Here is a 25,262-nt window from a genome sequence, read left to right as displayed (position 1 = left end):
AAACAGGTTACTATTTTGATAAAAAGACAAACGTAAGTTATGATAAATCGTAAAGCTGATGACATTCCATTTAGTATCTTTTTGTTTTTCTTACACAATCGACAATGTATTAATCAATGACTACTCGCAAACTTATGGTTGTAATTTTTTTGTCACGAAAATTAATCACCAAATAAAATTTTCTGTTACTCCATTGCACAAAAAGCTTTTAATGCCAACCTGTCATTCGAGTAAAAATATTTTACTGACACAGCGTCACGATATAAACACCTCAGGATGTAAACAAACTCGATAAAAATATTATTCAAATCGTGACGAAATATCATGGCAAGTCGTAAACATACATGAATTTTTTTTTTTTTTTTTTCATTTGCACCAGAAAATCGTTGTCAGTACATCGTCCTCCATCCCTATATATATTTTAGAAATGGAAAGTGTCTGGGAGAGAAAAAGCAGTTTGAAAACTAACACATCATACTGCGTAATTGAGTAAATGGCAGAGAGAAAGCTGGAGCTCGGGAGTCTCCCAAAACCTCGACTTGAAGGATCTCCCCTTTCCCCCAAGCGCAGGAGTAAAGGACACGTGTTTCGTGGGCGGTACGAATTCAAATGGGTTTACCACAGCAGGAGAAAACTGATTGAGCCTTTGGGATATTGTCGAGGGGCGAGTCCGGAGTAGCGTGTTTCCTTGTGGTTTATCGACTCGAGTGATTGCATTAATTTTGATTTCTCGTGTTTATACGTGATGCACGTGGTGCGGGTACTATATGGTTTTGCTCAAAGTATTATTAAATATATCATTTCATTTGCGTAACCTAATTTTTTTTTTATACAAAAATTAAATTTTATAAGGAGCTTTCTTTCCTCAATTGGTTACTTTTAATCATCCTATGTGTATTTACTACATGACCATAACTAGGAATAACTGAGGCTAATATTGAGGTTTTTCCTCAGCACTCAATACTCATTAAAAAAAAAAAAATTAGCTCACTAAGTAGTCAAAAATTTTTTTTGTATATTTGGCCAAAAAAGTTTTGAAATTCACAATGGTAACAATTTACGTTTGTTGTGTTTGTTGCTTGGACATTATCTATATCTTATTTTATTAAGTACAATTAGAGCACACAATTTTTAGATTGAGATACCATTTTACTGTAACCTATATGGCTTGATGCTTTGTACGAGTATTGGCGCAGCATAACTGATGGAGCAAATAGTAATGAAAAGGTTATTTGAGATGCGCAATGACCGGGTGGATCACAACAATCCTTATAACATACTGAATGATTGTTATTTATCATTAGAAAACCATCAACAACACATTCCTTACGACTCGTATTGACATTTGAAAAAAAATACGATAGTCGACATTTGCGTACAATATCTCCGAGGAAGTGCACACTGTTACTATGGCACGACACACTACGCAAACTTAACTTACTATAAAATAATTATAAAAATGAACGAGTCTTTCGAGTTACATCTCTGGAATATGCTTCAAAATGATTATCTTTTTCGTATGACACGTGATGTTAAACTCATTTCAATAAGAAAGAAAAAAAATCCTAGAAGTCAGTTTATCGTGAATTAAAGGCAAAAACTACTTGGTAACGTCTCAAATCTCTGAAGTTATCTCGGAGTCTGTATTTTTTTTTTTTTTTTTTTTTTTTTACGCGGGTCAAGCCAAAGAACTCTCGTCACGGCCGTCGAGAAATGCCAAAGCCCGAGTATATACCTGTTATACCCGACACCTTTTTTTCTTCCTTTTCTTGCGCACGTGTCGATTCCGCCCGTCAAAATCAAAAAACGGTACAATGACATATTATAGTACTCGGAACCTAAAAAAAAAAAAAAAAAAAGAAAAAAAAAAGAAACGCAATGACCGATCGCTCACCGTCTGTGCCTTCACATTGGACGGTCTACATCCAGTGAACTTGGTTTTCATTTTTTGTGCGGCATCCACGTGTCTCTTACTCGAATGAACCACAAGCGTCCAGCGCGCCAATCGAACACTATTCCGTTGCAATAAAAAAAAAAAAAAAAAAAAAATCCACCAAAGTGAGAAACCCCCCGTGGCTAAGGGCAAAACACGCGAAAGAGCGCATATCGGAGAGAAAGACGGTGCAAACAAAAGAAGAGAGGGAGGCGTGTGCTCCACACACGTGAAATCCATCGCACACGGGCGCGGCGGCGATGGGGGATACAGAAGAGCGAGCGGAGCGCGATCGCGAGAGGGAGAGGCTGTTTAAATGCGAGGAGCCGCGTAGCTTTCCTCCAGTCCGGCAGCAGCACTCGAGCCGATTCGGGCGCCGGCGCACACTTTCCTCGTTGGGTTTTCGCGTGCACCCCCTCAACGAATTTCCGCGCTGCTGACTCCCGAAGGCTTTTTTCCCCGCTCCCCCCCCCTCCTTTCCTGCCACCGATTACTCTACCGGTCAACCCACCGCGAGTTTGATCTAAAGAGTGAGACATCACACTTGGTGGTATTGTTGTGGTGGGTGGTAACTGTAACACAGTGGATTTGGTAAATAAGGCAAAACGAGGGAGGTGAACTGTTTCGAGTGTGTGCCAGATACTTGACGAGGCTTACCTTTTTGCGACCGGCAACATGACCAACAGCATGAAGCAGACGGTCATCAAGTTAGTATTGCACTTTCATTGCACGCTGGACACGATTTCTTTTCTATTTTTTTTTTTTTTTTTTTTTTTTTTATAATGTGTGAGGGACAACCGATACATCGGTAAGAAGTCTATTAATCGGAGAGAAAAATCGGCTCCCATTTGTAAATGTAAGGTCTTTTGGTTCGTGGCGTTGAAATGTATCACGTGCTCCACATAATTGTATATTCAGCGTCGGACAACACTGGAAAGTAATGACGCTTCGATCGGGCCTTTGATTCTAGAATTGCATAAATAGTTGTCAAAGTGTCGAGTTTTTGTCCCTCGAAGTAAAAATTATACGTACAGGATTAAAGTTTGGTCAAACAATATTTTTCACATCTATATTGGTGCCATTTGATGATACTTTTAAGCGCCAAGCGTTGAATATGTGTTGTTGAAAATTCAAATTCCCGGTGAATCCGATTGAATTGGGATGGGATTTCTTGACTTTACAAGCACTCTCCTATTTATTTCAGATGAAGGCATTTTTCTTCTTCCAATTCTAATCTACCTCGTAAAATCTACATACTTATGCGATCGCTTTATCGATTTAGTCATAGAAAGCACCTAACATAGACGCAGCGCGTTGAAAGATGTTCGTGTCTGACTATCGTTAGATTAAAATTTACCGTATCCAACCAAAGCCTGTTAATTTATATCCTCGCATACTTTTGTAAAGTTTTTATTTTTATTTAATGTCGAATGAACACACCACATTATTCACGATCGGCGTACGCGTATACCAATGGAGTACACAAAATTGATTTATTCGAAAATGAATTAAAGACGCGCGATCGTTTTACAAGCGTTTACAGTTACGACGACGGCACACTTTCGAGCGCAGGTACACGTCCCCGCGTGTAACAATCCAAGCGATTCAGCCCAAACCCAATAAATCAATGTACAGGTTCGAAGCATAATGTGGAGGCACCGGCAAAAACAACCTGTTTTTCGAAAATGGCTGTTCGAAAATTCATCAAACCGAGGCCGTTCGCTCGAAACGTTATGAACCGCTTTGATCTTCCGAAAATAATAAAACACGTAGTGATCGGATGGATGGTGATAACACGGGAAAACCGGGGAATTTGCATATATACGTACACGTGTGTTGACCCAATGGTGTTTTAGAGACAGTTTCAGGAACAGTTATCACTAACCCCACTCACGTGGTGTTGGACAGTTATTATCAATGTATCCCTGGATACTGAACTTTATCGAATGAATTTTAAATTTTATAGTTGCGCAGAAAAAGTAGCTTTTGCGATGGGAAATATATTGTCCCTACGATTGTGTATTTTTATCATAAATTACTTGAAAAACTCGATTTTCCAAACTGAAAATATGAAGGAAATTTTCAAACGTCATTAGAAATAATATTACTCATACCGGTTTGGGTTGGTATCTTTTGCTAAAAAAGTTTAAATTTCCAATCAAATTCAATTTAAAAGTATACAATTGCCAATAATTATTTTATTCTAATTATAATTGTTCATAAGTGCCTAATTTGCGAAAATACTTCGTAACTTCCATTGATAATTAATTGGCCGATGCTGAATTAGTTGAATTATTTTGTGTCAAATTCGTATGCGAAGCAACAAGATTTTTTTTTATTAAATAACTAGTTAATTAATGTTCGACGCGCTTTGTGTGATTTAATTGTACTGTTATTCGGTTTGATTTACATTTGAAAATATTTTTCTAATTCGTTGTTCAATTTTACTATACAGCCGAACAAAATAACTTTCCTGCATTTTCTATCATGTCAAGAGTAAGAAAAGTTAATTTTCTTGCTATCTATTATTCGGATCCTTTCTTCAAACACTTTGATAATTTTAGATGCTACAACTAACACTTCAAGATCTTAGCTTCGTAAAGTAATGTACCAACTCTTAAAATGACAGATGAATTTATACGAGTACAAACAGTTAAGAGTTTTTTTTTCGGACTGTCGTTCTTACACGCGAGATGTGTACATCTGCGGTAAAAACAGACGAGACTTTAAAATTACGCGGTTTTCATCTCAAGCCTGTTTCAATCTTCAAGTACTTAATTCGCATGAAAAAAAATTTTTTACGCTTCCTTGGCTGTACTATGATTGTTTACGCATCATTGCCCACAATAAACTCGATTCGTTCACTCGACCATCGGAAAACACCGATAAATAGACGTACGGAAACAACACCCAAACGAATAAACCCCACTTACTTGGATTCAATCTGCATTGGCGTCCAATTTTTCTACCTTTATTTATTTATTTATTTATTTATTTATTTTTTTTTTTTTTTGAGGGGGGTTAATTTAAGTGAGAAAAGTGTAGTGTAACATAAATAAACTGCCGATGCAACGTGTACAAGTATGTATTAAGGCGCGTATCTATTGTTCGAGCGATCATATATAAAACATTTCTGTCTTTATTTATATTTCACGTTACACGTGTACGGAACAATGCACTCGGGAAAGTTGTTTGTAAGTGGCATTCAGTCGTACAAGGGTTGCGCAATTTTTTTTCTCGAATTTCGATGCAAAATCCCCAATAATAGCACCATTGTACAGCGAAGGGGGTTTTTCAATTGTCTTGGATTTCATAGCGAACAAGGAAAAAGGGAGGAACGACAAACAGCCTCTTTCTGCTTGCTCGATGATGGAGGAGCGAAAGACGCACGTGCGTCCGTTGACCGGACGCGTCTTGGTTCGGGGAATATTTCGAAAGGAGCGCCGTACGCGAGCGGAGGTTGTTTTGACGCGGGTCCAATGGAGAGTTTTGAAAGTGCACTCGAACGTACATCTCCGTTTGGGCCACTCGACAAAGCAGCGAGGGGACATTGCATAATTTCGAGACTACTCAAATTTCATTGAGACAAGGCGTTTGTTGAGTAACAAAGTTAATTCTAGTTAAAAAAAAAATAAGGAAATAAGTTATTCGAAGGAAATAATTTTATCGGAAACCCTGAGCTTCTTCCTGCAAAACACTGGACCACCTTCGACTTTCGCGGTCTTTTCTTTTCGATTGCGTCCGGGTACGAAGAAGATTTCGAGCTGGTGATCCAAGCCGGGCTTGTGTGCCACTTGGTGTCTCATCTTCTCGTTGTGGCAGGTTATTTATGCGGTGAATGGGGTTTTGGTTGAACGGTTTTGTGTACCAACTGAGGAAATCTCAGCGCGATCTTAACATTACGAGCCACAATGGATTTTCGTACGCGTATTGATTACACTCACAGAAAAAATATTGGTGCAGAGTTTTTTACATAAAAAAAAAAAAAATTAATTACTACATGGTGTGCTAACAATCGCTGATTTTTGGGGTCGCATGGATTAAATTTGGTTTAAAATCAAGTGCTAGTACAAAAATATTTATCTTTTACAAATGGCGTCAAAAAAACATGTTCAACTGTAATTTATTTTCCAAGTAGTCGTTGAAAATTACTCACCTCGTTGACATGAGCCACATCTCTCGTCTCCTAATTTTTTGATTTTTGTTTCAACTGACCAGTAAACAAATACATTATACTTCACACTTTATTCTCGAAAAGCCCATGTTTAACGTGTAACTTTTGTAGGTTTTTTTTTTTTTTTTTTTTTTTTTTTTTTTTTTTTTTTTTTTTTTAAACGTACGAAAAAGACGCAACAGAACTAGCAGCGTAAAACTACCTTGCGTAACCTCATTATGGACACAGTTTTTTTTAGTACTTCAAAAAACGGACAACGTAAAATTGGCTATATTTTCTTTTGTAGTAAGTAAAAGAATACACAATATACACACGGCTCTCGCGTTTCGAAAAAAAAATTGTTATTTGCTGGAGAACATTATATTTCGTAATACCTGCCGAGCTGAAATTACAACCAATTCCTGCAAAACAAACAATCGCGTGACAACATTACAGTATCGACAGCCAAGCTATAAGCGACAAAAAGAAAAGCAGACTTGCTCAAAAGTTGAAAGTTGCGTCCTCCGTTGGACACACTCAAGTACATAAATTTCAAATCAATCATGGAAATTCACTGCCCTGTACACAAGACAGTCACAATCGGAGCCTAACCGCGCCATACAGTATTGATTGCCGAGACGAGAGATACAATAAAGTCGTAACAGTTAAAACGATTTTCCGGTCGCATTGGGATTCTTGACTCAAAGGTACTCTTTCGGTCGTTATGTTTTCGAATAAGATAACATTATGGTACTGTGTTGATTTTGAACGCCAAGACTATCAACCAAACAATACCCTTTCCCGATTGATTACATCAGATTCGTTCGAGACGTGCCATTTCACAAACGATCAACGTAAACGGCTGAGGGTCCGTAAATGTAAATATGTGAACAGCCGCTGATTAAAGTGAAGACGAGCACATGACATGTTGCTGCAACGTACAGTCCTTATTATAGCCATTCGTCAAGGTGTTCGATTGTTCTGCTTTCTTTTCTTTTCTTTTTTTAAAGCATTCTCGAAATCGCATACCAGCCGATATTGATAATTACTATCTGATTAGGAGTGTAAGGGAATCACTTATGTTGGATAATCGGAATAAAGTTAGAACTGGCAGACAGACACAGTTGGCTACGTGGCCGAAAAAATACCTGTTATGTCAAACCATCAGCCTTATTAAAGAAAAATACACCAAAGTTGACGTTAAAAACAATTCAAAGGTTGCATAAGCTAACGGAAAAACAAATTTGTTTGAAATATAAAAACTTGATAATTTCAACAGATGTCACTAATGAGAAAAAACTCGATAAAATTTTCAATGTCTAACTATTGGACGATTTGTGTAAACAGAAAAAAAAGAAATATTGTTGAAAAAGTAGAGTCAGAATTACAGTGTTACCTAACGTAACAAATCATCTATCATAAGTAACTTGGATTGCTAAGTTTTTAAGTATTAAATAAATAACATTGTTCTATTGTCATTCTGTGGTATTCGAAGAGGAGCTGATGCTGCCAAAATTAAGATTGACCAAATCGAAAAAATCAACGTATTTGAGATTCGAAAATATTTACCCTTCGTTGCCAGCTCACCTGTTTTGTATAAGGAATCATTGAACTTCTCCATTGTGTCCGAAAAAAAAAAAAAAAATAGTCGGAGCCCAACCAGTGTCACCCAACAACCTTCTTTGTCGTACCCTTGGACGTGCAAGGAAAGGGGCTTCCAAAGAAACACGCGAAAAAAAAAATGTAGGTCAACGGCACACGCAGGTCATCGTATGTCGGCGTTTCGGCGCAATAAATCAACAGCCGGCGGGACGCGACCAAAAACGTTGCCTTCGATTGCCCGACAACGCATATACGTGCCCGTGTATGTACCATACGAAGCGACTCTTTTACCGCTACAAAGGAAAAATATGGACACGTAACGGTACCGCGCCAGAGAAAAGGGCAAGGGCCGTGTTTGTATGGACTCTTTACGGGTGCTGTATTCGGTGATCGCGTACTCTTTTTCGCCCCCCCCGCTCGATACGGCGATCGGTGTCAATAGTCTCTGGGCACGTTGGGATTTCATGTTCATAAAAATTTTTCTTTTTTTTTTTTTTTTTTTACAAACGTAGCACTGTCTTTACCAATAAAAATACCAAAAATCAACAGCGATTGCTTCATATATAAGTGCAGAATCTAAATTTATCTTGAATTGAAAATCAAAAAAAGGAGATTCCGCATAAGCCGAATCAATTTCGATGAGTTTCGTCAATTGAATCATCCGAGCACAGGTGTCCTCTGGACCAGTTTCTTTTGCGTCATAGATAGCGACGATCACAAATAATCACACGAAAATAATCGCCGCAGCGACATCGTAAATATACAAATACCGGTAAATCAATCGGTTGACCGGTTACCGTGACAAAGAGCATCGGATTTAAAAATAAAAGAAAAGCGAAAAAAAAACAAAATACTCCCTCCGATCGATGTGCGATAACTTTACCTATACACGTACACCCCAGTGAAGCCAGATCTCATGCGATAGGTATAATCAGAGGCGCCATGCTCATATACGTGCACGTATACAATAAACGAGGGGGAGGAAGTAAGGGGCACGCGAGCCGAATTACGGCTAATCGGCAAAGTGCATTAAAAGCGGCTCGCAGACGCCCGCGGCGATAATCGAGCTTCCCTCCCCCTCCCACCCTACCCCCAATGTACTGTGTAGACGAGCTGGTGTTTGTCGATTATATATAGGAGCGAGGCCACGAGAGGAAGCGCCGCGCAGATTCTCAACAGGTTTTCACGGCGCAGATGTGTTTATACGTAGGTACATGACACATCACCTGTACTACCGTGGTGTATAAAACATAGTGGTGTGCCTGCACGAAATTGATCGCTCGTGTACGCGTGTACGTACGGTGTTGGAGAACCAGAGTTTTTGAGTGTATATGGCTTATTGGTATAATGTTGGCTGAGAGGAAGAAATAAATCAGGTTTTTTTTTTTTTTTTCTTGTTATTTTCAACTAGTCTTTGTTAGTTTTATAAAGATGGGGTTTTTCCAAAAATGAAGGTTTATTTTTTTCTCTTTGCTAACTTCGTTTTGTTGAATTTGTCTATTGCTCGACGGTAAAAAGATTTTATCGTTTCATTAGAGGATAGCAAAGATATCGGGGGAAAGCATGAGGTATAGAATTTTCCGTGTCCATTCTGATTTTCGATGTTTTGTGTATCAAGTAAAACTGACGTAAGTTACAATAAAAAAGAAAATAAAATATCAAAAACTTTTTAAAACTCGCTTTCAGTTGTACGATAGAAGAATATGTTTTGTTACACGCATGACTAATTGTAGTGAACTTTTTATTTTTAACGATATACATAGATATCACTGGGGAATCCTTTCATCAATTTTCAATGCTTTAATCAATTACGCAGACAACAGGCAGTGACAATCTATTTTTTAACAACTATAAGAAAAGCACATTTGAAATGTTTGCGTATTTACATTTATCATTTGTAACATTTTAGTTAGTATTTTTATCTACAATTGAAATCACATGCCGTAACTTATTCGTCTCTAAAATTAAGTAGAAACAGTCGAGTTCAGTAAGACGAGTGAAAAAAATTACTGTGGCTTTACTTCACATGTATTTTCAGTTTGCAAGAACTAAATAAAAATTAAAACAAAAAATTCGATTTATCTATTATTTAATTACACACTTACTAGTCAAAAACTGAACCTTGTAATCCGAAAAAAATCTCTTTCAGCAAAAAAATTGATTCTTTATTGTTTGTATATTGACATTTTCATTTGTAACGTTTTGGTTATTATTTTGATCTGCAACTGAAATCACATTCCGCGGCTTATTTTACTTTTATCCTATAAGAGTTGATTGTCCATAAAAAAAGTAGAAACATACTATTTAGGTAAGACAAGTGATGAAATTACAGTGGCTTTGCCGAATATGTATATTCAGTCTACCATAACTAAATAAAAGTGAAGAAAAAATCTAAGTAAGACATTCCTAGGACATAAACTTACTAGTCAAAAACTAAACATTCTACGTACTACAAAGAATGTCTTTTATCAAGAGAAATCAGATTTGTTTTATCGTTTGTCTAGTTAAATTTTTTTGTTTGTAACGTTTCTATTATTATTTTGATCTACAATTAAAATTACTTTCATGGCTTATTATACTTTTAACCTATCTGTAAAAATAAGTAGAAACAGACTATTTAGGTAAGACAAGTGAAGAAATTACAGTGGCCTCACTTAATGTGTATTCGTAGTTTGCCAGCAATAAATAAAAAATATACATATAATCATATATAAGCTATTCATCGGCTATAGATTTACTAGTCAATAACTGAACCTTCTACTTACTACAAAAAATGTCTTTTGTCGAAAAAAATCAGATTTTTTTTATTGTTTGTCTAGTTACATTTTTCATTTGTAACTTTTTCGTTATTATTTTCATCTACAATCAAAACCACACTCAGCAGCTTATTTTACTTTCAACCTATAAGAATTTGTTTTTGGTAAAAATAAGTAGAAACAGACTATTTAGGTAAGACGAGTAAAGAGATTACAGTGCATTTGCCAAATATGTATTTTCATTTTGCCAGAACATAAAAATAAAAAAAAGAAGTTTCATTATGATATTATTGGATTATACATCTTCTAGTAATAAACTGAACCTTGTACAAACAAAAAAGAATTTCCTTCATCATAAAATTTGATGCTTCATTTCTTGTAAATTTATATTTTTATTTGTAATATTTTAGTTATTATTCTGATCCACAATTAAAATTATAAACTACGGCTTATTTCACTTTTAACCTGATGAATTCATTGTCTGCTGAAATAAGTAGAAACAGACTATTTAGATAAGACGAGTGAAGAAATCACAGTGGACTTACCTTATTTGTATTTTAAGTTTGCCATAACTAAATAGAAAAGAAAGAAAAGGTCAATACAGCTATTCTTGGATTATACATCCATTAGTAAAGAACTAAATCTTGTACATATGAAAACGAATTTCTTTTATCAAAAAATCTGATTCGTTGTTGATTGGGTATTTACATTTTTATTTGAAAGGATTTGGTTGTTATTTGTATCTACAGTTGAAATCGCATTTTGTAGCTTATTTGTCTCTAAACTTAAGTAGAAACAGACGAGTTAGGTAAGATGTGTGAAGAAATTACTGTTACCTTACCTGATACGTGTTTCCAGTTTGCAAGAACTGAGTAACAGAAAAAAAAATCTCAGTAAGATATTCCTGAGACATAATATACAAGTAATGAATTGATCCTTTTACATACGAAAAAGAATATCTTTTATCAAAAAATCTGATTCTTTATTGTTTGTATATTTACATTCTCATTTGTAACTTTTTTGTTCCTATTTTCATCCACAATTAAAATTACATTCCGTAGCTTATTATACTTTTAACCTGTAAGAATTTATTGTCTGTAAAAATAAGTAGAAACAGACTTTTTAGATAAGACAAGTGAACGAATTAAGTGGCTTTACCGACTGTCTATTTTTAGTTATCCAGAACTAAATAAAAAAATATATATATTTATGTATACGAGCCATTCCTTGGCTGTCGATTTACTACTCAATAATTAAACCTTCTGCTTACTACAAAAAATATCTTTTATCGAATAATATCAGATTTTTTAAATTGTTTGTTTAGTTAGATTTTTCATTTGTAACTTTTTGGTTATTATTTCGATCCACAATTAAAATCACATTTTGGGACTCATTTTACTTTTAACTTGTAGAAGTATATTGTCTATAAAAATAAGTAGAAACAGACTATTTAAGTAATACGAATGAAGAAAGGCAGTGGCTTTACCTAATTCGTATTTTTAGTTTGCAAGAACCAAATGAAAAAAAGAAAAAAATCTAAACGGACCTTCAAAGGAAGAGCTAATTCTTCTACATAAGACGAAGAATCTCTATTATCGAAAAACCTGATCTCAAACTACATGCATTCCTTCGTCCCGCAATAGCAACGCGTTCATCAGCTAAAGCTCGTTTGTCAGAACCTCGATTTTTCTAACCAAAGACGCATCTACGAGGACGCCAATCGATCAGCTCACCATCGCACCTCGTCGTCCTAAACACGCGTTTCGTAATTTTCTCCTCACGTACGTGTACCACACACACAGACGTGCCCGCAATTCCTCTCGGCCTCGCTTGTACGTAAAACACGGATTCGCGCAATTGTACAATATACGTCACTGCTCATCGCCCGGAAGTAGGTGTATCATGTTTTACTCTGTACTTACAATACGTGGACACGTTCATAATAAGCATCGACGAAACAACAAGAGGTTTGTTTTTGTTGCGCAAAAATGTTTTTTTTTTTTTAATTACCAGATCGGGAGTACCAATCATGAGAGGAGTAAATGAATGGGTGCGAAGCTCGTCGTTTGATTTTTCCACTTCTTATAATGATTGTAATTAAATTAGTGTTCTGTCTCATCGGGGACAAATAGTTTCAAAAAGTCTTTTACCATGACAATAACGATAACTGATACGCTTTAGTTCCACGTAACAAGATTACGCTTTACGGTGACGATTGTGAAAAAAATCGGCATCCAAAATCAAAGTACGACAATTAGATCCAGCTAGAAGCAAACCATCAATCCCATCCCGCACGAATGGGATGTATCGCGTGTATAAAACGCGTAGTCGGCGGAACTTGGCTTATTGAGCACCGATCGCGAGCATCCGGTCTTTTCGACTCGGCCTCTATCGCGTACTTTGTAACAAAGTGAGTCGGAAATGAATCGGATCGTCGAATTTATCGCCACGCGTCTGGGGATCGGTACGATTCGTCGACGGTTTATCATTTTTGTCCTCAATCAACCCATTAGCACGTTGTCTTGTGGACAGTAGTATCTTTTACGAGAAACTTCAAGCAAAAAATATTGGATTATTCGAAAAGTCTCTCGTATAGCGAAGGAATAAAAATCTCTCGTGGCAACAAGTGAAAAAGTCTCTCGCTACAGAGAAAATCGCGTATGGTTTATTCTTAGACAAGTAAGATTCATCATTTAGTTCGTACATTAATTTTTATTTCTTCGAGCTTTTTTTTCCTCTCATTAAAGACACACTTTTTTCCCCCTCGCTGAAGCAAGATATGTGTCCAGCTAGAGATACATATATTTCTTTTTTCTTTCATTCCACGAGAATTTTAATTGCATTGCAAAAACAACGTCTCGCTGCCTCATAAACGCCCGGTCAACGACTCCCAGCTCACGGCTCCGCATCCCCACGATTGATTCGACTCTTCTTTCGAACAATTAGCCGCACGACGCGGCGTCGCAACAATAATCATCCCGCCAATTGACGGAAAGAAGAAGAGGAGGGAGATCCACGCTTGATTCCCGGAAACGACCGTGCCTCTCTCTTTCGTACATCATTGCACATTAAGTGCACGCACGTAAATCAGCGAAGGTCTCGGGAACGGGTGCTTTGGATTTGCTTTGTGTCCGAGTGGTACGCGCCGCGGACAATAGGGACATTCGTGCATAAGATGCCGCTGTTGTTTTTATCATCGCCCACCCACGTGCGTACACACCCGGCAGCGATGCGCACATTTTTAGAAGATGGGAGATTGAATTTTCCCTTCGCGCTTCTTTCGTTGATCCTTTCATCCTCGCTGTGTTTCAAAGTTGTTGACGGAAAATTTTATACGCTGCGGGATGAAAAGCTCATCTGGACTAACAAAAAAGGGATAAAATAAAAAATTTCCATCCATTGCGTTGTACTTTCCGAGGTATTAAAGAATAACAAAGATTTTCGATCGATTATATTTTGTGCTTTTTGTTTATCTCGTTGAGCTGGATATTGTAGGACAGATTTCCGAAAATATGACCAACGAATCAGATTTTTTTTAATTCATTTGATCGAAAGTACAAGATCGGTACAAGCCAGCGTTTTGATGATGGGTTTTTCATGCAAATAAAAGACGTATACAGAGTAATTGGCAATTCCATGGTATGCCAGTGAATTGCAAAAAAAGGCCATAAATTCAAGTACTTACGAGATTCCATTGTGAAAAAACCAAGTGGGTCATTTGTAGTGAAATAACGAAAAACCTGCTCGAGGTACACTTAAACACAAGGTGAAAGGACGCCCGCAACTGGAATACTAAGAGCCACAAAAATATCACGAACCAAAACAATAAACACGACACCGCGATTTTGCACAACTCTCGATTCGAATGCCTGACCGACCAGCTGAATAAAAAAAAATTGTCACGCGGTGTACAATATCGTGCTTGCTAGACTTTCTAACGCCCATGGATGCCCCGCATGATTGCCGAGCGATTGACTTTTGCGTCTAAAGTCCGTACGTAAAGGACCCTTAGTTCTGAAACGGAAAAAACTAGCACAGCGCTCGTTGTCTCATTGTTAATTGTAGGTATGTTTTGAGGACCAAACTGCGTATTACCAACCCCACGAACTGCTGAATCGAATATATATAAACACAAGCTTAGGGTGAAAAAGAGTAATCTCCGCAAAAGCCACGAACGAATGGATAGCCTTTGCGCGTCTCTTTCCATCCATTTCAATATTGTAGGTATACCCATGCATTGTCCATCGGAACAATGCACCAGCAGAGACAGTTTGGAGACGCCAAAAGCGCGACATTGATATGGTTGCGAAGTCCGATACTTGCGGACAAACGTGTGCGTGTGTTCCCAGTGAAAACGCAATTTGATATCGATACGTTATTTTCTGGGCGTACACGATTACAAATGGTGTATGTTATCACGTTCGATAACTAAATATTCCTGCGCTGCAACGGTATGGATTCACTTTGTGCCATGACAACGCTTGTACTTGTCAATCGCGATGTTTAAGGTTTTTCGCAAAAAAAAAAAAATGTTTAAAAACAGTGGCAGTATTAATAAAAATTGCGAGTTAAAAATGCTTGCTGGTACACGCACGATTGATAATGGGCACCTTTCGATACGACGAAGCTCTCGCTTTCTTTTTGCTGAAAAATAAAATCATTTTTTGGGGAAAAAAACCATATTTTATTGTATACTTACGTTTTGTGGCCTCAACAAAGGCATACTTACTCGTTTGATGTGTACACCGTACCTCATAACAATACAGCGCACGCACTTCATGGGTATTACCATACGCGAACCTTATACATTACAAACGCAACAAAAACAGCCTCGAGACTCTCTCTCTCTCTCTCTCTCATTTTGCTTTCTTACCGATGCAGGTCACGTCCGACTGTAATATACAGCATGAGTTTATGCTACGGCTACTGGCGTACCTATACTATTTTTGTTGTTTAGAAAGTAAAAAATATCGACACGTTCGTTCGGCTATTCGGTGACTGCTTTAACCAAGTAGCCGATTGGAAAATTCTCCGCAGATCGGTGAGTGCACTTTGTGACGCATAAATCGCTAATTCGAGCGGGATTGTAGCTTTATGATTTTTTTTTTTTTTTTTGTTTAATTGAATGTTATTTGATTACTTACATGCATTGATAATACGTTCGACTAGCCATATTGTTCTGAGCGACTCGGGTATGTATATTGTGTGTCAAGGATGCTGATCGCGTGTACGTATATTTTTGCATTTGGGTGAGACTTTTTTTTAGTTTAGTTTACGTCAAACCTATTAATATTTTTTTTTTCTTTTGCAATAAAAAAAAAAAAAGCAGTTTGCTTCAATATTGTTGATACATTCGTGTTCAAGAAACCATTCGTGTCATGGATACAGGATGAACAAGTCATAGTTTCATTTAATTTCACTGTACCCTGACAGATACAATGTATATTCCCATATAATCATCTTGTTCTAAAAAAACAAACAATGATTGTTCAAACATGTACAACAACCAAGTCATAAGATGATGCGAAAAGTTTCAGCTGGTCAGTTTAAGTGTGGTGTAAAATCTGTGATGCTTCTCACCGTATAAAGGCACAACCCAACTTTTAGATTTTCTGTGACGCGAACCCGATTTCCATACGGTGAGGAAATTTCATCCCCTAAGCTCTCATTTTGCTGTTCAATTAAAAAAAAAAAAGAAAAAAAAAGATCCTTTTGCATAGTATATAAAAGCAGTAGCATGCACGTAGGATGACTCGTGTAGCGAATCGATCAAGAACCGATGCTACTGGTGCAGTGTAACAACAACAACGACAACGACGACGACGACGACCCAGTTAAGAGCACACGAGCGCATTGTACACTCGGAATTGAAGCCCCGCTTATCTACCCGATGGGGAGAATAATGTAATCACGATAGGCGTAAACGTAGATGTATAAGCATACGGAGGAGGAGGAGGAGGAGGAGGAGGAGAAGAAAGACATGGAGCTATAGTGACTCGGCTAGTGTTGCAGACTTGGCTCGCTCTCGGCTCTCTCGCCCGAAGGAACACGATGAACGCGGTTTCTCTTGTGTCTGGGTGAACAGTAGGCACGTGGTAAATACGCTCCGTTCTATATATCAACTTATTCATTTCTCCGTGGCAATTGTTGGTGTATCCATGGACAATCGTGTGCTTTTCGAGACTGGAGTTTTTATGAAAATCGGTGACGCTTCAATTACCGATCATAGCAAACATGCCCAGGAGTGCAATTTTCTTTTGATGCGTCATTCCATTGGAAGTCAAGAGAGGCAGGGGGTCGTGATCGGTTGGCGTGTGAAAAGGGGAGGATCGAGGCTATCGTTGCAAATTGTTTTTGGGAGTGGAATTTTTTTTTTTCCACCACGTACAGTGGGAAGGCAGTGAACTCTCGAGTGAGCCGCGCCCTGTGTGGGAATTACTGTTACCTTTGTTTTTTATGATTGCCTAAGTGAGGAGCTTTCCAGATCTTCTTTTTAGCCGTCTGTCACATTTTTTACTCATAAAAATCATGTATCTTTGTCAAAGATGGATTTTTGCTACCGAGCGTCGAACCGATCGATGACGCGATATGCGACCTTATACCCGATTTGCGTTAATATTACCCTAATTTAGAGACATCGTAAACACATTTCATCAAAGACAAACGAAATCATCCAACATCCGCGTGGAAAAGAAAAAAAAAGCTCTACCCATCAACCGATTTTATTTATCGATAGTCGTTATGAAGAGATAGTAACGATGCTTCAACGCCATGCGTACCCATCCTCGAGTCTTCAACAATCCGAAGAAGAAGAAAAAAAGAACAATCAATTACCGGTTACGTAATGGAAAAAACCAGCTTGCCGTAGCACAAATATCGCATACCCCTAGCGCACTATATTTCCCAAACGAGCTTACCAACTCGTATCTGTCATTGAACTTTTGCACTCACGTGCAAGTGCCTAAATATCCATTTCACAGAGTTAAATCGGGTCTCTTGATAGTTTTGTATCAAAGGCATTTGGTATAAAACAAAGGAAAATCCGCAATTCAAACGGGGATGAGAATTAATTGGATCCACCTGCAGCTGATGTGTCCGACAGTCATGAATATCTGATGTATTCCGATGTCGACCAATTTATATAATTTTCTCATCCTCTTTAATAGTACTGTCAAATCGAAAAGTACCCGAGTTCACCTGGTTTTCATCTCTCTGAGCAAAAATCTTGATGGATCTGAAATTGTAAATATTCTGAGATTGGGGATATTCCAAACGGGTTAGCGAATTTAAGACAAAAATTATCTTGTTGGAGGCATATCAAGGGAACGAAATTTTGCGTACTCCAAAATTGGAAAAATTTAAAGAAACTGATGAGCTATTACTCATTGTTTATTGTAAAGCTATATTATTTTTTTCCATACATTCTGTAATCGTAAAGTGAAATATTAAAACAGATTTTTAGTAAGCATAGTGATTAAGTTCTTACACCTTTAATAATGGTAGTTTTTCGCAATTCTTCGGCCTTTCGATTAAAAAATGAATTATCAAAGTAGTTTTTTTTTCCCCAACTGTAAGCTCAAAAACCCGAGAGTAATCTTCATATAATTCCAAAATTCAGAAAATTAAAAAACAGCATCCATGGCCGTGAAATGTTATAAAGTGCACGTACCAGTGTAGAGGTAAACGTAATAAAAAGACACTTGATTGCGCGATAAATTTTGTTTTTCCCCAAGCTACTACACGAGAGCTTTAAGTACCCAGCTCAGCTACTTACCCACATGCTCTCTCGGCAACCGTATGGCCACGTACAGCAACGAACAGTTTCGCGATTTTTATTCACGAGCACTCCCGAGTATACGGAGGCGTTAAATCGTAAAATCGCTAAGAGTGATAGAAACATGACACTACGACATAAACGTTTTTTACGAATTTATCACGCACATTCTATACGGCATGTATAGGGTCGTGGCTACTACACTCATAAAGAGAATAGAGCACTCGAACCGCGCAGCTGTAGGCGATTTTACTTTCCTTTTATCACTAGAGTCAGTTTTAGTGCCGAGCGTGTTCTCAATCAGGTACGGAATTTTTTCGATAAAATTTTATCCATCGCCCACCGATAGAGCTGATATTCTTTGTCGCAGAGTTTAGGCGAATACAATTTTCTTGTTCTGCTGAAATTCGATCCCGTACCCTTCGAGACAAAATATGCACCGGCTTTTTTTTTTTTTTTTTTTTACTGTCGTAACGAGTATGGCTACGTGCACATGCTTATCGTTTAAAATTATCGTGCTCAAGCTTCATAGTTTTGCTTTTCCAAAGATCTTGAATGAACGATTAGAGATAACAAAGTAACCATGTGTGCAATGCGTGTATTATGCATAAATTTGCATCCTAGTCTAGTCCCTGGGAAGTAATGAAATTATCAACTCGTCAGGTACGACGTGTTAACAAATCGTACATGTATTGTAACGGTTGAGTGCGAATTGTCTTGGCAAATTAACGGTTGTCAAAGTGAGAGGCTCAAGAACGTACGAAATCAGTGAGCAAGGCCACTTGAGTTTTCAGGATGACGGGTATCACAAAAATGATGGGAATAATCTTTAAGCTGTTAGAGAAAAATCGTAGTCAAATTTTGTTGGTGCCATTTTAGAACAAACGCCTGATTTTTAGGTTCATCCATTAAAATAAAAAATAAAAAATTCCTTTCTACCTAATTTATCTACTTACATTGTAATATACAAACTGAATACATGTATCAACAATTATGTTTATTATATAAGAATTATTCACAATGATATGTATTTTATACAAACACATGTAGCTATCAAAATTTCATCAAGTATTTTATAACTGTTCTTCAGAAACCATTTTTTATTAATTCTTAACTATGTTTTTTTTTTCTTAAAATTTTCAGAAACCCGACATGGTGGAAAAGACGCTCGGCACTCGAGCGTGGCCTCACGGTCGTGGCCGTGTGCGCCGTATTGGCGGCCGTAGCTTTCGCCATTGGTCTCGTGTTCGTAGCCACCAGCGTTGAAAACTGCGAGTCAGTTCGTACCGGTAAGTGCACCAATAACACCAATAAAAAAAAAAGAAAAAAAAAAAAAAAAAGAACCTGTTCAAGATATTATTCAAATCAATAGTATGACGATAGAAAAATCTTTAAAAAAGATGTAAACCTATCTCCTCTTGAAAATGTCGGGATTAATATTTCGCAAAAGTTTCGAGATGTCGTAAATGATAAATATATTTTTGTGTACAATTTTTTTTTTTTTTTTTTTTTTTTTTATTGTACATAAAGGGGTAAAAATTCAAAAAGTATATGTATGTAAATGCTGTAAAAGTCCAGAATTCAATAAAAAATAATTAAATTTTTTCAACGACTGTCGATGTAGCTAAAGAATCCTTGATTTTACTTGCGAGAGTTATTACACATCCTCAGCCTGTAACTGTCTACATCTTTGGTCCCTCAGTATTTTATCTCACCCACGCCTAATTCTTATACTCATGTACATCGGATTTACATAATTTTTAACATACTGTCCTCTGTTTTATTGTCCAAAAAAAAAAAAAAAAAATTTAATTTTGTTTTTGCATTTCCTTACATTACAACAAAAATCGCACCAAAATCCACGAACAATGCATTGCACGTCATATCTTCATGCATCGTGTCCCATCGCTCACGTAAACGACATCAATGTGTGTCTGTATCAATCGAATCGTCACACCTGATCATCGCACAATCATCATTGGCTCATTGGCTGTCGACGACAGCCGAACCAGCTAATGCGGAAATGCTACCTTCCATAGCCGAAGCCCTTAAGGAAATCACTGGACGAAAGACTCCGCAGGTAGTCCAAAAAACGCCTGAGATCTGCGACTCTCCAGGATGTGTGCACACAGGTATGTTTTCGTTATTTACTTTAGATATTTATTATTGTTGTACTTGCTGATACTCCATTCTCGCTTTGGGGTAAAGTGTCGAGATAATTGATCCATATGTGAGAGATCGGTATCTACTCTATCTCTATCTGGGTAGATTCTGTGACACTGAAAGATTAGAAAATAAACATTCAGCTATTATGGGGTTAAAATTGGAGGTAAAAAAGTGTAATGTTTTTAGTGACAATACCAAAGTCGTATTATTTTTTTAAACTTTATCAACGTCATACGTTATGGAGTGAGAAGAAATGAAATTTATATTTCAAGCTGTAGACTTACTTTCATCTATATCTGGTTACGTAAATTTATTTTAAAAAATCTCACGTGGATACCAGACTTTTGAACTTTGACTCCCAAATAAAAATATATAACTTCGTTTTGTGTCATATAATTTTACGCCAATTTTCAGCCCAAAAAAATGACAATTATCATGGGTGAAGCATAAAGTACTGAAAATTAACAACTTACCCATCATATGTGTACAGCCTCATCGATATTGGAGAACATGGATCCAACAGTCGAGCCCTGCGACGATTTCTACAGATTTGCTTGCGGAGGTTTCCTTAAAAACACAGTCATACCCGACGATAAGACGAGCGTCAACACTTTTAGCATCATCAGCGACAAGCTGCAAAAGCAGCTCAGAGCCAGTATCGAAGAGGAGAGCAAACCTGACGACCCAAGGCCATTCAAACTCCTCAAGACTTACTACCAGAACTGCATGAACAAGAGTAAGTCTTATTTGTCTTTCTTGTGAACAAAAAAAAAAAAAAAACAAAAGATCCTTGATGAGATTCGAGCCCACGAACAAAATTTTTTTTGGCACTACAAAGTTACTACCTAAGGGTATCATCGCCTTACTTCACCATTTGAAAATAAGTATCATTTTTTCTGAATTTGAAGCCTGTATCTAATTTTTGAATTTTAAAAGCGTATATTTATCTTTATTCTAATTCAAATTGAAAATAATAGTATTTCGACACCACTGCTTCATAAAAATACCTTATATTTTTCTTTAATTTAGAGACAAGATGATACACTTTGAAATTCAGAAACAAAATGACATGTTATGACATTTGGGTTAGGATGGATCCAAAGACATTTTTTGTACAATCAAATTGATTACTTAAACTTTGATAAGGAATTAGTGATACAATGATATACATAAAAATTAATAATAAAACAGCCCAGATCGAGGAAGAAGGTATGGATCCACTGCACCGAAATTTGAAGGAATTGGGTGGCTGGCCGGTCCTCATGAAAGAATCTTGGGTCGACGCTGACTGGAACTGGAAAGAGTCCGTGTACAAGCTTCGCAAAATGGGATACTCAATCGATTATTTTATCGACTTTAGTATCAGCTCCGATCTCAAAAATAGCACCAAGCGCACAATTGATGTGAGTTAGCGAAGTTAAAGAAATACTAGCATCTGTAGCGCTTATACATTGTTTAGTATCAAACACGGAACTAAATTTTTTTTTTTTTAATTCATCATCCACCTAGATTTATTTTATTTCGATTTCTACTTAATAAAATTCACTTTTCTTTAAGCTAAATTATCTTTTTAAATTTTTGGTTTGATTATTGTATTTCGTATAAAATGTCCAGTAACGACCACGTCTCTCTTTTGTCCTCTATCAGTGATTTAATAAAGAAATAATGATTGAACTTCACTTTTTTTTTCATTGAGTCAATCGTTGTAAACGAAAAAATAAAGAAACGAACGTACCTTTCTCTAATAGCTGGATCAAGCGACACTGGGTATATCACGCGAGTACTTGTCACGGGGCATGAGTGACAGGATCGTAAAAGCTTACTACGACTATATGGTTGACATTGCCCAAATCCTCGGAGCCGATGGAGACTACGCCGCTGAGCAACTCAAGGAGTCACTGGAGTTTGAAATCAAACTCGCCAACGTAAGCATAAAAACTCGGAAAAAAGTAAAAAAAAATAGCAAAAAAAATATTTGAAACTAAAATATTTTCCCTAGATCTCACTTCCAAGTGAGAAACGGCGCAACGCCACGGCTTTGTACAACGCAATGACCATTGCCGAGCTGTCCAAGCAATTCCCGTCTATACCTTGGATTGAGTACTTCAACACCATATTGGCACCAACAACTAGCGTCACGGAGGATGAGGTTGTCGTTGTTGATGTGCCAAGTTTTATCACAGAACTTGAGAAGTTACTTGTACAGACGCCCAAACGAGTACTGGCGAACTACGTGATGTGGCGCGTTGCTGGAAGTTCTGTCAGCTACCTAAACGACGAGATCAGGAAGCGCCAGCTTGCTTACTCTACCATTGTTAGTGGTAAGTTTTTTTTCATTTTATATAAAAATCTGTAAGATTCTTTTAGTTTATTAATTTTGATCTCGAGGGCTTCAAAAACAAAAATATTGTAATGTATATTTCTATCTGTGGTTGTGGAGCACTTGCAACCTTTCAAACTGATACGGACAAATAAGTGTAATATTAATCATTACAGCACAATAAATAAGTTCCAATGGACATACTATCATCACAGTTCAGAATATAAATTTGGTTGTGTGAGCGAAATAATTAATTCAAGTACTTTTTGTCAACAGTTTGACGAAACGTAGATGAAATATAAAGTTCAGTAGATGGCATTACCAACAGCCACTTACTGCCTACATTTTGAGTAAAATTAAATTCAAAAATTCATGTATGTTTTTAAATGCAACAGGAAAAACCGAGCGCGAGCCACGTTGGAAGGAGTGCGTGAATTCAGTAACCAGCGGTTTCTCCATAAGTGTGGGTGCACTTTACGTGAGGAAGTACTTCAACGAGGACGCGAAAAAGACCGCCATTGAGATGGTATCAGACATCAGAAACGAGTTCATAAAAATCCTGCATACAGTCAGTACAAAAATCTATTTTAAGTTGTCAAAATTTTATTGAGAATAGAAAATAAAATATGTTATGCAACTGATGGATTTAAAGATCGACTGGATGGACAACAAAACGAGAGAGGCTGCCCTGGACAAGGCCAAATCCATGACAACCCACATAGCATATCCGGACGAGCTGCTCGACGACAAGAAGCTGGAGAAATTCTACGAAAAGCTGGAGATCTCACCAGGAAGTTATCTCAAAAATGCCCTTAATCTAACTCTGTTTGGAACTGAGTATGCCTTCGAAATATTGAGGAAGCCGGTCAACAAGAGCGAGTGGATCAGCCATGGCAGACCCGCTATTGTCAATGCGTTTTATTCATCCATTGAAAACAGCATACGTGAGTTTTTTAATCCTTTATTTGGATATCCTGCATTGAAATCAATAAATCTTTTTATAAACCTTTTAATATGACTCGAAATAATAATAGGTTTTTAAAACTTTTAATTTAAAAAAAAAAATTTTTTTACACGACAACAAAATGACTGTCAACAATATGCACTGTAAAAATATCTAAACATGGCCGATTTAACCATAAAATCAACAGAATTTCCAGCTGGCATCCTTCAAGGCGCGTTTTTCAGTAATGACCGACCAAAGTACATGAACTACGGTGCGATAGGTTTTGTAATGGGCCATGAAATTACCCATGGCTTCGACGATCAAGGCCGGCAGTTCGACAAGGAGGGTAATCTGGTCGAATGGTGGGAGGAGGAGACCAAAAATAAGTACCTCAAAAAAGCCGAGTGTATCATACATCAGTACGGCAACTATACGGCCAGTGAAGTGGAACTTAGTGTAAGTTTTTTTTTGTATGACAATATTTAGGTAGAAATTTAATTAAAAATTTTTTTTTACCAACTATAAACTAAACTTGTAAATTAAAAATACTGTTGGAACCAGGGAATTTACATTTTTTTTAACATTACGGACTATTGGTATTACTATTACTATTTTATTATTATCATTATTTATATTAATTTTTAATATTTTATTATTTTTTCCAATTATTTTACTATAATTTTTTTAATTATTTTTTTATCATATTATTTTTATTTTTATAGTTATTTATTCACTATTATTTACATTTTCATTATTTTTGTACGATTGCATTGTTATTATTTTTTTTATTATTTCTTATATTATATTTATTTTCACGATAATTTTAAAATTATTTTTATCATTATTTTCACTAGTGTTTTTTTATTTTTTTTTATTTTTATCTTTAATATTTACTTTTATTATTATTTTTACCACTATTTTTACAATTATTTTTCTATTCATTTTATTTCTATTATTATTATTTTTATTTATTTAATTTTTATTATTTTATCATTATTTTTATCCATGTTTTACTACCATTATTTTTTATTCATTATTACTATTATCATTATTATAATTATGAATATTTCACTATTACTTTTGATATTATTTTATAATTATTTTTATTGTCATCATTTTATTTTCATTTTTATTATTGATATTTTGGAATTTTATTTATTATTGTTTTATTATTATTCTTCTCATTAGATTATAAGTTTTTTATCATTTTTATTGTTATAATTTTACTATTACTATTTTTATGGATCTTTTTATTATAATTTTAATATTATTATTTTTTTTTTAAATAACTTATTATTATTTTATTATTACTTTTATAAGTATTTTATTATGATTATTATTTATTTTTATATTATTATTATTATCATTATTATTATGTTACAATTTTTTTTTTATTTAGTATTATTTAATTTTTATTATTTTTATTATCATTTTATTCTTATTTTTATTATTGATTTAGTATTTTATTTATCATTATTCCATTATTATTTTATTATTATTTTTTTATTATTTTCATCATTTTATTTTTGTTTTTATTATTATTGTGCTATTATATTTTTATCACTTTTATTATTATTTTCTTATTACTTATTTTACTTTCATTTGTTAACGA

General features: G+C 36.0%; 1 protein-coding gene across 3 annotated transcripts in view; it reads left to right on the top strand.

Moving 5' to 3' along the window:
- Nep2 (M13 family metallopeptidase neprilysin 2) overlaps positions 1-25,262 on the top strand; it is a 38,262-nt gene that overhangs the window by 11,455 nt on the left and 1,545 nt on the right. Inside the window, exons 1-10 of one of the 3 annotated variants that reach the window (XM_089598330.1) lie at positions 2,293-2,640; positions 19,362-19,507; positions 20,222-20,350; positions 20,875-21,120; positions 21,576-21,787; positions 22,133-22,309; positions 22,384-22,705; positions 23,100-23,272; positions 23,357-23,648; positions 23,856-24,106. In XM_089598330.1, the coding sequence (XP_089454456.1) occupies positions 2,609-2,640; positions 19,362-19,507; positions 20,222-20,350; positions 20,875-21,120; positions 21,576-21,787; positions 22,133-22,309; positions 22,384-22,705; positions 23,100-23,272; positions 23,357-23,648; positions 23,856-24,106 (1,980 nt within the window). In that variant the 5' untranslated portion in view covers positions 2,293-2,608. Of the gene's footprint in view, positions 1-2,292; positions 2,641-19,361; positions 19,508-20,221; positions 20,351-20,874; positions 21,121-21,575; positions 21,788-22,132; positions 22,310-22,383; positions 22,706-23,099; positions 23,273-23,356; positions 23,649-23,855; positions 24,107-25,262 lie in introns of those variants that run through there. The other 2 variants (XM_089598329.1, XM_089598328.1) reach the window with 2 other exon arrangements.

Source organism: Copidosoma floridanum, unplaced genomic scaffold (assembly GCF_036245765.1).
Source record: "Copidosoma floridanum isolate Cflo_tuat_1 unplaced genomic scaffold, Cflo_Japanese_pri ptg000006l, whole genome shotgun sequence".
Lineage (NCBI taxonomy): Eukaryota > Metazoa > Arthropoda > Insecta > Hymenoptera > Encyrtidae > Copidosoma > Copidosoma floridanum.
Note: the sequence above shows the minus strand (reverse complement) of the source record. Positions and strands in the feature narration are given on the sequence as shown.